General features: G+C 44.7%; 1 protein-coding gene across 6 annotated transcripts in view; it reads left to right on the top strand.

Moving 5' to 3' along the window:
- Positions 1 to 13,964, top strand: part of ATP8A1 (ATPase phospholipid transporting 8A1) — a 311,188-nt gene that overhangs the window by 214,061 nt on the left and 83,163 nt on the right. For all 6 annotated transcript variants that reach the window (XM_073583432.1, XM_073583434.1, XM_073583430.1 and 3 more), the window contains 4 exons: positions 2,232 to 2,296; positions 5,949 to 6,121; positions 7,060 to 7,243; positions 8,577 to 8,687. In XM_073583432.1, the coding sequence (XP_073439533.1) occupies positions 2,232 to 2,296; positions 5,949 to 6,121; positions 7,060 to 7,243; positions 8,577 to 8,687 (533 nt within the window). The remainder of the gene's footprint in view (positions 1 to 2,231; positions 2,297 to 5,948; positions 6,122 to 7,059; positions 7,244 to 8,576; positions 8,688 to 13,964) is intronic.

The following is a 13,964-nucleotide window of genomic DNA, read 5'->3' as shown; positions in this document are numbered from 1 at the left end:
TGTCGCCGATCTGTAATACTCACGGCATTACGGCTCCTGGGATCTGGAAACTTACCTAAAGTTACAGCGTAAATGACCGGAAACTGAACCGCAAAACACGGAGAAAGTGTAGCCAGATCACTACTGACGCGCTTCACCACCTAGAGCGTATTCATCCCATGTTACCTAGCTGGCTCTACGGGATTGTACACATTAGATCAACTTTGGACAAACCTATTGATTGTTTCTCAAATTTTTATGGAGTCTTATGGATTGGACAGATTAGATTTCAATATGTTGATACTTTGGGTGGAATTTATCAAGGCTGGAATTTAATTTGTCAGCTATTGCTTAGTAGAGTAAGGTGCACCACATTTTTTTTGTTTTACGAGACCCATACCTCTTATTCGATTTTGCACGTCCTTGGGAAGTAACAGTAAAGGTGCTGCAGTCCCAAATAACCCCTTTATTCTTAGGATTGTTGGCGTCCTAGAAATGAGTATGAGCTACCCACCCATAATTATGTGCCAACGTATCCTATCCATTATTTTAAAACTGGTAATACAATTTTTAAGCTTATTTGAAATATTATATAGGCTAGTAAATTGTAGGTATCCCTTGCCCTTAATGAAGGCGCGGTAGTTACTGATATGAGTAGGGCACAATTCTGTATTGGAGACTGCAAGACTGGCAGAAAAGGCGGCTTTCCGATAATAAGGGTATATTACGGTTTGGATATTTAGAGGGTGAATTTGTCTTATTTCAAAAAGGTAAAACCGAAGGCTGGAGGAATATTTCTCTACACATTCGATTTCAATGACAAGGAATACCCCGACCCAATGAAAGGAGCCTGATGGCGATTTGTAGAAATACAGATTATTAGGAGGTTACTTGGTTGTCTGGTATTTGTGTACTGCTTACAAGCGTTCTGAACTGTTCAATCAAAATTTTAATGTTCTGCAAGTATGCAAATGACCTCGGAAGAGAGGAAGAGACGTGGGTCATGTTGACCTTTTACCGAGCTTTGTCGCATGACTTAGAGAAGCTTAACCAGAAACTCCATTTGCAGACCCTTGTTCCAGGGTGTTTGCGCCTCATCAGGAGATCTGATTTGGCTTTGTGAAAGGCCTCTGGCAGGGTATAACTGATAAAGGCGACGTAATGAGACTGATAGGCCATGCAATGCGCCTCTGGGAATTTAAATATGCAAATATCCTCTTCAGAGAAGAAGAGGACTTCCAACTCTAGCGTCACCTAGTGGATGTAGCAATCTTAAAAGTCAATATCAACTCTAATGATTCTCGACACATGACTTGGGATAAGAAATCAAACTAGAAACAATTTGCGGATGTGTTCTACAAAAGATGACTTGGGGCATGTTTTTACTGTGGGTTTTTTTTTTTTTTTTTTTTTTTAAGTGTGCTTTAGGAAACAACCATTACCGTAAAAAAAATAAATACGTCACGATTACAGAATGCCAGAGATGAAGAGTGTGTCCTGATGCATCTTCTGCTTGAAAACCAGATGTTTTTGACTGCCGGACAAAAACAGAGTGTAAACATAGCCTTAATGGTGTTGTCCAGTGAGAACAAGTTATCACCTATCTGGAGGATAAGGGTATACGCTTATTGATCAGTGAGGATCTGACCCGCACCGATGAGCACAAACGTCACTTATGTCCCCATTAGACCGGAGCTGCAGTGCCCAAGTGCGCCGGCTGCTCCATTCATTCCCTATGAGATTGCTTAGTGCTGCACTCAGATTTATCCGACCGCTCCATAGAGAATGAATGATGTGGCGGCCTGGCATCTAATCTGACACTTTGTTTTGTAAGCTGTGAAAAAGGTGCCCAATTAGGGATAAATAATTTCCTATTTTGCTGATTGGTGGAGGTTTTAGAGATCGGGCCCCACTGATCAAGAAGTTACCACTCATCCAGTGGATAGGTGATTACTTGTTTTCACTGGACTAAGCCTTTAAAAATCCAAAATGACTCTTTTCTGTTATGTTGTTATTAATGTGGAATCATAAATAAACTTTAGCTAACATTCATTACTTTTAATTACTTACATTTTTATGTTGAGACCTAGAGCCATTTTCACAATAAAATATGATCCTCTCTTATTACTCCCCTTGACTAAGACATGTTAAATGGATTCCACTGATTTTCAAAGAAAAACCTTTTTAGCATAAAGATCTGTTATTTGAAAGATTGCAGACTTAACTAAAAAAAGATCCTTTCTTTTTGCCAGGACATTCGTGCCGACTGCTGACCAAGAACATGGGCCTGATTGTCATCAATGAGGCGTCTCTGGATGTAAGTAGACTTTTCCACGTCACCGTGTAGTGCTTTTGTTCTTTCACACAATTCCGTTACTTGTTTCGAGCTCACAAGGCTCTTTCAGGTGAAATAAGCGGCGTTACCTTATGATGTGTCATCTCAGTGTGATCTGTAGCAGCAGTAAGTGGCTCATAATAAGGTGCAGTGTTTCCAGATTCCTCTGAAGGAGGCTGTACTGAGCTCTTATTTTATTTTTTTTTAATATTTTCAGATAGATTATACTATTACTAGGCTACTGCATCTTATGCTCACCATTAATTTGAAAATGGATTGTCTTGACAAAAGCTCTCACCCAAATCATTGGGTTTAGTCCAAATTAATCTAATTTGTATGACTACCTTTAAATTGGTTGCTTAGTGTATAAAGCACATTATCAAATACTGGACATTATGAAATAATTATGGGGTGTCCCCCATTCTGGAGCTCATCTCTTAGCCAAAGCAGAGTGTGGATGAGTTGCATGGTCTGTGAAATACACAGACAGCCCTTTTCATTTAAATTATCACTGCGCAATGCTTAATTTGGCCACCGATGGTGCTGCTGAGAGGTAAACCATTCTTACAATATTCTCGCTCAGGTTACTGCTGCATGCTCGCGGCCCTGCTGCGGGATGTTCTGTTCAGTGTATTGCCAAAGCCATGATATAAAATGGGATTGCATCAGGCGGGCAACCTGAAAGTGTAGGTTAACTTTAGCTATACTGAGGACCTGTCACCAAGTCAAACGTGGCCAGTCTTTACTATTATGTTCCCTTTTTTTTTTATCAATCCAACACACAGATCCAGAGATATGGGGATTTTTTTTATTTGGCACAAATTTTTATGTTCTTTACCAAGGAGGCGTTGGTCACAGGATCCTCTGGGGCGAGTCAGTGGGCTGCTCTGCATTGCTATCGTGTGAGACCCGTCCCCTTGTAAAGACTATCAAAATTAGCACAAAATAAAGTGGCCGTTGTGTCTGGAACCGAATGGCGTATTTTAAGCAAACATAAAACGTAATACTGGGCAGAATGAAATAAGAGCAAAAGCTGCCCACCTTTTAGCTGATGATATGTCCTCTGTAAATTGTACATCTTTGGAAATCTTTTTATTTACTTGTATATTGATCCTAAAGGTGGCCGTACACATCAGAGGAACTTATGGTGAACCTGAGGATTTAGGCAGTACTGAGTGACCAACTGTTGTGTATAAGCCCTAGCACAGAGGACTGCGCTGTAGGACGTGTCTGTTGGCTGATTGTGGCCCTAGCACAAAGGACTTACCTGTAGGATGTGTCTGTCTGCTGACTGTAACCCTAGCACAGAGGACTGCACTGTAGGACGTGTCTGTCGGCTGATTGTAGCCCTAGCACAGAGGACAGCACTGTAGGACGTGTCTGTTGGCTGATTGTAGCCCTAGCACAGAGGACTGCACTGTAGAACGTGTCTGTCGGCTGATTGTAGCCCTAGCACAGAGGACTGCAATGTAGGATGTGTCCGTCAGCTGATTGTAGCCCTAGCACAGAGGAGTGCACTGTAGGACGTGTCGTCGGCTGAATGTAGCCCTAGCACACAGGACTGCACTGTAGGACGTGTCTGTCGGCGGATTGTAACCTTGGCACAGAGGACAGCACTGTAGCACGTGTCTGTCGGCGGATTGTAGCCCTAGCACAGCGGACTGCACTGTAGGATGTGTCCGTCGGCTGATTGTAGCTCTAGCACAGAGGAGTGCACTGTAGGACGTGTCTGTTGGCGGATTGTAACCCTGGCACAGAGGACAGCACTGTAGCACGTGTCTGTCGGCGGATTGTAGCCCTAGCACAGAGTACTGCACTGTAGGACATATCTGTCGGCGGATTGTAGCCCTAGCACAGAGGACAGCACTGTAGGATGTGTCCGTCGGCTGATTGTAGCTCTAGCACAGAGGACAGCACTGTAGGACGTGTCCGTCGGCTGATTGTAGCCCTAGCACACAGGACTGCACTGTAGGACGTGTCTGTCGGCGGATTGTAACCCTGGCACAGAGGACAGCACTGTAGGACGTGTCCATCGGCTGATTGTAGCTCTAGCACAGAGGACAGCACTGTAGGACTTGTCTATCTGCGGATTGTAGCCTTAGCACAGAGTACTGCACTGTAGGACATATCTGTCGGCTGATTGTAGCACTAGCACAGAGGACAGCACTGTAGGACGTGTCTGTCGGCTGATTGTAGCCCTAGCACAGAGGACAGCACTGTAGGACGTGTCCGTCAGCTGATTGTAGCTCTAGCACAGAGGAGTTCACTGTAGGACTTGTCTATCTGCTGATTGTAGCCCTAGCACAGAGTACTGCACTGTAGGGACGTGTCTGTCGGCTGATTGTAGCACTAGCACAGAGGACTGCACTTTAGGACGTGTCTGTCCGCTGATTGTAGAATTACCCATCAGCATGCTCAGCAGGGATCACGCACGCTCTTTGGCAGGTGTGTAGGGACATTACATCATTGGTACTGATCTCTTTCCAGGTGAAAAGGAGAGATGTTGCCGGATGACCCTTTTAAGGAGCGTATATCCATACTGTATATAAAATGTAGAGTTCTGTGCAGGGTGCAGACTCCTCCAGGCACGGTCCTGAGTGTACAGCATCGGGAGTGCCTATGGAGCATTTAGGTACTGAACACAAATATAAGGGAGGTTGAATGACTTTTAGATTTATCTTTTCTGTGCAGCCGGTGGTAGTAATATCGTGTGCATACGTTTCCGGCGTGTAGACTCCTTTTTTCACTTTCACTTGTCCTGTATGATGTTTATGATTTGTAGAGATTGGCTGCCGGGTTCTGAAGGACTAAGTCAGAAATGATTATGTTAAAGGCGCATTACTCGGCACAAACACACACTTCTCATAACCGTACTTAAGGGTGACGCTGAACAGAGGGCATTTGTTTAGAAATACAAGAAAGCAATCTGTAAGGTGTTAGTCTCCTGCGCTTAGCTTGTAACAAACTAGTGGTGTCGTAACGGCAGCGGGCATGGTGAAGTGGTGTTCACGTCTCATTAGGAGATTTGGGGGCCCCCACTAGCGAGGAAGATGGAGTCATAATTATAATTCATCACTTTGACCCGTTCCCAGTCTCCCCCATGGAGCAGCCCCCCAGTTATCTTTCTATGAACAAGGCCTGTAGCTAACATTGTTTGCGGCGCAGTTCCTGACACGGTTGGGTGGTTGAAGACCATACTGTGAAGGAGCTGCTGTGCTAAATCAGTTACAGCCTGTTCATTCTCTGGTTCAGTCCAAATCCAGGAGGTTGGACCACCATTGATCATGGTGGCATATCCTAACTATAAGCCATCACTTGATAAGATGGTTGTACCCCTTTATTGACCACCAATATTAAAGTAGAAGGAGCCCTTCCGGTGGGGGGTGCGGCAGGCAGTCCCTTCTGTGTAGGAACCGTATAAAGTTACTGGAATTTTTCTTTATGGCATATTTGCTTAGTTTTTCATTTTTTGATGTATTGCTGCAATAATTTAGTTCCAGAGGTGGACAATGCCGTTAAAGTTTAGAATTCTTACAAATACAACTACATTTCTGGTGGAACGTGGTGACCTGGCTCTTATAGGGCTTCACAGCTAAGAATTGGTATCATTTTACATTCTTTGTTCCTCTTGTAGACAACTCGTGAGATTCTGAGCCATCACTGCAGTAATCTTGGAGACCTGCTCAGGAAGGAGAATGACTTTGCTCTAATTATCGATGGCAAATCCCTGAAGTATGCGCTGACATTTGGCGTCAGACAGTACTTCCTCGACCTCGCTCTGTCCTGTAAAGCCGTGATTTGTTGCAGGTATTTGCAAGTTCTGTCTTTATCAAAATGTTCCTGAATTTTTGTAATTGCTCGTGTCTTTTCTTCGATTGCTTATTCCCTGGATATACGTCTTCTCTAAGACCATACAGACCACGAGCCTACTGACGAGGATTTCCATTTTCATCACACTCTGCCTCATCATTTCTAAAGTTGCCATGATCATCTTTATTTGTGCCGCACAGAACTGTAGAAATAGGAACTATAGAGATTTTCCCTCTGATGCATCAAAGCAGTTTCCCAAGAATTCTGGAGTAAAAAGCTTTGAAAAGTCACAATTTTTTGTGCAACAATTACGACTTTTTGGGTTTTCACAACAGATTATCACAGCGATATCACGCTTACTGAATCAGGCATCACACCACAGATGGACTAATTCATGACATATTGTACTCCAGAAGTCTTACTTCAGTCCCCTGTATTGGAGTAAAACTTTCCTGGCAAGGCGCCCATCAGAATCTCTAAGTAGCGTTTTACTCCAGCATGTCCCGTCATCAAGGACAGCGTGAAAATTTGCCGGTCTTGATGAAGTGGAGTAATTGTATTACTTTTATTATGTATTTTCTTAGCTATGGCAATTTTTCAGGGCAATTAGTGCCACGACTCTTAAAGGGATTGACCGGTCACATCATCAAGTCTGTGTGGGATTACATGAAGAGATGGAAGTATTTCACAAGCGCTATCCACTGAAGATCTGTGGTTAGCTCTCCAAGATGTTTGGAACAACCTCCCTGATGAGTGCCTTCAAACACTGCGTACAAAGCTAAAGGCGGGGTCACACCACATATTGATTTTAGATTTCTCTTTTTTTATTCATTTTGATTTTGTAAATGTAAACTTAAGTGCTGAGAATAAATGTAGATGACGTGATGCTGGAATTTATTTTGAATAATTAGTTATATTTTATGGTTTCTGTAAAGGGTGTCTCCTCTTCAAAAATCTGAGGTGGTAGATATGGTGAAGAAACAGGTGAAAGTCATCACCCTGGCTATCGGCGATGGAGCGAATGATGTCAGCATGATCCAGACCGCACATGTTGGTGTTGGGATAAGTGGGAATGAAGGACTTCAAGCTGCAAACTCCTCCGACTACTCCATAGCACAGGTAGTGCCGAGTGCCCTATTCCGTATTTCTATTTTCGCCTCTTTAGATTATTTTCTATTCTGGATAAGTTTAGTATAATATTTCAGACATTTCATAAGTTTTGTATATTATTTATGCGAGATACACAACAGGTCCAATCCATTTACTTTTGCTCGTCTAACCCGCTGCCCAATATGTAACATGGCGCTCATCCTGCTATTTGTGAACGGTGTTTGGATGCATAAATTATCAGCTCGCCGGACTTAGAGCTTCAATAACAACCTCATTCTCACACGGCTTGTCCTCCATTAGGCTGAGTTCACACGTGGCGTTTTTTTCGCGTTTCCGCGGCGGTTTTAACCGCGCGATTTTGCCGCGAAAAATAAGCATCCCATGCATTCCTATGGGATTCCGCAATGCTGTGCTAATGCTGCGGTTTTTACCACGGCGGAATCGCTTCGCGGTAAAAACCGCAGCATGCTCATTAATTTTGCGGAATCGCGGCGATCCCGCACCCATAGGAATGCATTGTTCCGCTTACTTCCCGCATGTGGCTGTGCACACCATGCGGAAAGTAAGTAGAACATTTGCGGATGGTACCCACGGTCCGGAGGAGAGGAGACTGTCCTCTGGGCTTTGGGTACCATATCCCTGTAAAAAATAGAATTTAAAATAAAAAATATTGTTATTCTTACCTTCCGGTGTCCCGCGCAGCCTTCCTGCTTCTCTCCATTATCTCGTTCCCAGTAAGCCTTTGCGAAAATGCCCGCGATGACGTCCGTTCTCGCGGGATCGCGAAGTCTCGCCGTCATTCGCGCGACGTCATCGCGAATTACCGCGAGACATCGCGATCCCGCGAGAACGGACGTCATCGCGGGCATTTTCGCAAAGGATTACTGGGAACGGCTGCGCGGGACGTCGGAAGGTGAGAATAACACCATTTATTTTTTTTTATTTTTTTTACATTTTGTCTTTTACTACTGATGCTGCATAGGCGGCCTCAGTAGTAAAAATTTGGTCACACTTGTCAAACACTATGTTTGACGAGTGTGACCAACCTGTCAATCAGTTCTCCAAGCGATGCTACAGATCGCTTGGAAAACGCTAGCATTTTGCAAGCTAAATACGCTTGCAAAATGCTAGTTTTTCCGCGGGAAAATCGCGGGAATTTTAAATGCGATTTTCCCGCGGAATGGAATTCCGGAATTCTCGCGGTAATTTCCGCGAGAGTTCTGGTACGTGTGAACTTAGCCTGAAGCTTTTCATTAAATTAATCTTATGTTTGGGAAATGATAGTTGGTTGTTGTACGGTGAAGATTTTTTACTCTTTTTACATTTTTTTTTTTTCTTGCAGTTTAAATACCTGAAGAACTTATTACTGGTCCACGGTGCCTGGAATTATAACCGAGTGGCCAAGTGCATTTTGTACTGTTTCTACAAGAACATTGTGCTTTATATTATCGAGGTAGGCGATGCGATCTGCGTGATACGGAGTTTGCTCAATTACATGAAGGTTTGGGATTTACCATAATAGAAATTTTCTTTCTTTAGTGAGGTTCATGGACCCAGTAAACAGATCTGCATCCTGGGACCATCAGTAATAATGCTGCCATCTCCTTTTCATATGTGTATTTGCTGGAGTTCTTTAGTGAGATTTTAAGAGGGTAGCCCTTTTATAAAGTGAATATTCACCCTTTGGGGGTTTCTCAATCTAAAAGGAACTTGTTACCGATGATAAAGGACCGATTACTGCATTCAGACAGTCCTCGATGTCCTGTTCATATGATCCTTTAATGAGTCGCCAATGAGTATGCTAATTAGCTCCAGTCGGGTGTCTCATTTCCCCCTGACCGGTCCAGCCTCACATCTTGTAATCTTCCCCGGTGTGATTGACGTCTTCCTCACCGGACCCGTCATATCTCCAGTCCAGGACGTCACACGTGTTTTCTAAATTTCTGCCTGTGACGAGATTACGTTGAAATAAACAGTATCCGACTAGCCCCTAATCTAAACTATTGATGGCTACAAGGATCCAACTGGTAATTTTTTTTTAAGGGATTGTCCACTACGGGACAACCTCTGCTAAACTAATTCAGTGCAACGTAGAAAACAAGAACAATGGATACTGACTTCCTGCAGCACTTCTGTTCCTGCATCGTCGGCTCCGCTATTCCTAGTGGATGACATGATGTTGTCACGTGAGCGCTGCAGCCAGTCAGCAGTAGGAGATCACCTGCAGCTCCTCAGTAGTCTATGAAACCAGACGTCTGCTCTGATGAAATATTGAAGGTTGCAGCAGGTCAGCAGATGCCGATCGGCTGCAGTGCTCGCATAACACAATGTCAAGTGATATATGACAAAAAAACCTTTGGCACTAATTGATGCAATAATATTTCATTTTCAGAGATGTACGCTTGGCGTGAAAAATCAATCACACTGCAATACCACGCAGATTTCCCTGAGGCTTATTTTCTCATCTCTCTCGTTTCTCCTATAAGAGGTATAATAAACCTGACCTGAGGATCTTTTTCTTCGAACATTATCAAATTATTTATAAATCGTGATCAAGGCCTTGCATGGCCAAAACGTCGATTTTTGATTTTTCACGCCAAGCGTACATCTATGAAAATAAAATATTATTGCATCAATTAGTGCCAAAGGTTTTTTTGTCGTATGCTATTTGAATACGTTACCTTAGAGGCACTCTTTTTTTTGTTATACACCCCTTTATCTATATTACAATGTCAAGTGAGCCCTGGGATCACTAGAACAACTCCAGTAATAAGGGGAGTATAGGCTTTTCTTATTTTATCCATGGCTATGACCACTCATATAGTGGCAAATAGTTCTTAATGGTCGTAACCATGGATATCTAAGCTACTGAAATGCCCCGTACATAGAGTAAGCGACATAGTGAATCTGAAGAACTGTACTACATTTCTAATTGGAGGTATTTGCTAATCTTATTATTTATTATTAACCTACTACATTTGGGGATAGGATCTTGGAGATGGGAATACCCCTTTAAAGGTTGTCGAGTCTGAGGTTCTGTGTGACTGTAGAATTGTGAATCCTCACATCTTGCACACTGCGTGCTGTGTTGATTCTCCGGTGCTGGTGGCAGGTGTCTAACCGCAAGTATGGGATTTGCATACATGCGGGCACGTGCTGAATGGATTGGCGCAACCTGGCTTAATGAAAGTGTGTTGAGCTAGGTTGGACACGTCTAGTCGCAATATGGCCAGGAGTATATGTATCATATTTGCGATCATGCACCCATCGTTCCCAGTGCCAGAGAATCCTCACAGTGCGCAGTGTGCATGATGTGAGGATTCACAAGTCTGCAGACTTGTAGGCCGGACAACCTGTTTACACGATTCTATGAAGCACAGTTACAATCTGGACTTTATTGGAGGTCAAAGATGGCAGCCATAGGAGCCTTCAGCAGGGCCCCCAGCTGCCCTAAAAACCAATAGCCCCTTCTTGCTAGTTTTCTGTTGCCATATTTTCTTTTATAATTAAAAAAAAAAGTCATCAGTGCCATTTTATTACTTGGATATGAATATTTTCTACGTTAGTGGTCACAAGCTTTCCACCTTCTTGACTATTTTAAACAGAAAGCTGTATAAGGCTGGTTTCACATTAGTGCTTTTGTGCGCAGCGCACCCGTGCGCATGCGCACTGCACACCTATGTTTAACATGACGTGCGCATGGTCTTGCGCACACTTGCGTTTTCGTGCGCATGCGTTTTTTTGTCTTTCGCGCCAGACGCAACATGTTGCATTTTTTGGTCTGCCCTGTCTCGTCAAAAAAACGCATGCGCACGGAATGCGCAAAAACAACACATTGAAGTCTATGGGAACGCATGCGTGCGCATGGTCTTGCGCACGATTGCGTTTTTTTGCGCATGCGTTTTCGAGGTAAACAAGTCTAGAATGTTCTCTAGACAATGGAAAAAATGTCACACCTAAAAACGCATGTGCATAAAAAACGCAAACGCATGCAAAAACGCATGTAAAACGCAAGCAACGCTGCGTTTTTTTGCCGCATCAGCGTGCGCATGACGCTAAAAAAAGTGCGTTTGTTTTGCGTTTTTCTTTGCGTTTTTTATGCGCCCGATGCGCTGCGCAAAAAAACGCTAATGTGAAACTAGCCTAATTAGGATTATTATGGAATCTCTGCACAGACCTCTTATTTTTTGCTCATCTACTTTCACTAGTTTTCTTTTTTCGATGTTAGGTTGGGTTGCTCTAGTGCAATACCGTGCTATACATTTCATTGCTTCTTAGTAAATCTTGTCAGAACATTTTGTATTTTGCTGGCTTTGTACAGTCTTTTTGCTGGGTTTGTGCTGGGTTTGTGCCGTCTTTGTGCTGAGTCTGTGCAGTCTTTGTACTGAGTTTGCGCAGTCTTGGTGCTGCTGGGTTTGCGCAGTCTTGGTGCTGCTGGGTTTGTCCAGTCTTGGTGCTGCTGGGTTTGTCCAGTCTTGGTGCTGCTGGGTTTGTCCAGTCTTGGTGCTGCTGGGTTTGTCCAGTCTTGGTGCTGCTGGGTTTGTCCAGTCTTGGTGCACAGGGCTTGTACAGTCTTGGTGCTGCTGGGCTTGTGCAGTCTTGGTGCTGCTGGGTTTGTCCAGTCTTGGGTGCTGCTGGGTTTGTCCAGTCTTGGGTGCTGCTGGGTTTGTGCAGTCTTGGTGCTGCTGAGTTTGTGCAGTCTTGGTGCTGCTGAGTTTGTGCAGTCTTTGGTGCTGCTGGGTTTGTGCAGTCTTGGTGCTGCTGGGTTTGTGCAGTCTTGGTGCTGCTGGGTTTGTGCAGTCTTGCTGCTGCTGGGTTTGTGCAGTCTTGCTGCTGCTGGGTTTGTGCAGTCTTGGTGCTGCTGGGTTTGTGCAGTCTTGGTGCTGCTGGGTTTGTCCAGTCTTGGTGCTGCTGGGTTTGTGCAGTCTTGGTGCTGCTGGGTTTGTGCAGTCTTGGTGCTGCTGGGTTTGTCCAGTCTTGGTGCTGCTGGGTTTGTCCAGTCTTGGTGCTGCTGGGTTTGTCCAGTCTTGGTGCTGCTGGGTTTGTCCAGTCTTGGGTGCTGCTGGGTTTGTCCAGTCTTGGGTGCTGCTGGGTTTGTGCAGTCTTGGTGCTGCTGGGTTTGTGCAGTCTTGGTGCTGCTGGGTTTGTCCAGTCTTGGTGCTGCTGGGTTTGTCCAGTCTTGGTGCTGCTGGGTTTGTCCAGTCTTGGGTGCTGCTGGGTTTGTCCAGTCTTGGGTGCTGCTGGGTTTGTCCAGTCTTGGGTGCTGCTGGGTTTGTCCAGTCTTGGGTGCTGCTGGGTTTGTCCAGTCTTGGGTGCTGCTGGGTTTGTCCAGTCTTGGGTGCTGCTGGGTTTGTCCAGTCTTGGGTGCTGCTGGGTTTGTCCAGTCTTGGGTGCTGCTGGGTTTGTCCAGTCTTGGGTGCTGCTGGGTTTGTCCAGTCTTGGGTGCTGCTGGGTTTGTCCAGTCTTGGGTGCTGCTGGGTTTGTCCAGTCTTGGGTGCTGCTGGGTTTGTCCAGTCTTGGTGCTGTCCCTTGCTCGGTAACACTGGTTCCTCCAGGCCATTTAGCAGATTACCCGTTTGGCTGTCAGATATTAATGATTTCTCACTGTCTTTTTAGGGCCTTAAAGAAAACAGATTAAATGTAATTCCGAGGCATTTTGATGATTTCCCGGTTAGCCATTTTCTGCCAAGACAAACACATTTTACAGATGTTGACAGGACCGATGCTTGGGAAAAAAAAAGGATGTAGGGATCCTGCAGGAATGTGTTGTGTGCCTCGCTTTTGACTTGTGTTTTGTGCGGAGCCGGCGTGGGAGCAGCAAGTTACTGACTGTTTGTAAGCTGCTGCTTAGTATGCAGAAATGTGGCTCTGGGGGGCCGGCCTGCGACGCCCCTCTTGTGCCTCACAAATACCAGCTGAACAGTCTGTCTGTGCTCATTTTGACTGGCAGTTTTGCAATGAAAAAAACCTTTATAACAAAAAAAGAAATCTGGTGACCCTGTATAAGCCACGGGGCGCATGAGGGGCCGGTGACAAACTGATCCTGCAGTGTGATCACCATTGGGCCAGGGTGTTTCTGATTTAAAAATTAAAGCAAAATTATGGCAATGATTAAAAACACCTTTCTTGTGTACACAGCTCCTATGCAGACCTATGTCTGTCTATGATTATGACCCAGCTGCAGGTTTTTACCTCACACAAGTGATAGATTAATCAGGAGTATGGGAGAATGAGACGACACAGTTTGTCAGCAAAGGCTGCCGCTGACGAGTGACCTGTGATTGCCTGCAGCGCTCACGTGATGCAACAAGTCACATTATCCGCCAGGGAGCAATGGCGCCACCATCACAGAAAATAAGTATGGGAGTAACTAGAACAGGCGCAGAGGTTGCAAACGCACCCGGAGACTGGAGGGACCCAAAAAGTCCTGTTGCCCCATATGAAAAGACTATTACTATTAAACACCTGTGATGTTTGGGGGCCACGCCGGAGCTTTCTCATTGGGGCCCCCATGATTCAATTTGTGCCACTGATGAAAGCTTTTCTTGCTAAAGGTAAGAAGGGGTTGTCCGAATTGTCTAAGTAGCATGAGCACTATGGGGTTTTCGCCCTAAGGGCCTGTGCACACGGTGCAGATTTGTCTCTATACCTGAAGGGTTTCCTGATTCCAGCAAAGTGTATGAGGTTCCTTAAGTCTCATGCACACGTCACTTTTTTGGGACTTGCAGAT

This window comes from Dendrobates tinctorius, unplaced genomic scaffold, assembly GCF_039654945.1.
Source record: "Dendrobates tinctorius isolate UK_male_01 unplaced genomic scaffold, ASM3965494v1 ptg000079l, whole genome shotgun sequence".
NCBI lineage: Eukaryota > Metazoa > Chordata > Amphibia > Anura > Dendrobatidae > Dendrobates > Dendrobates tinctorius.
Note: the sequence above shows the minus strand (reverse complement) of the source record. Positions and strands in the feature narration are given on the sequence as shown.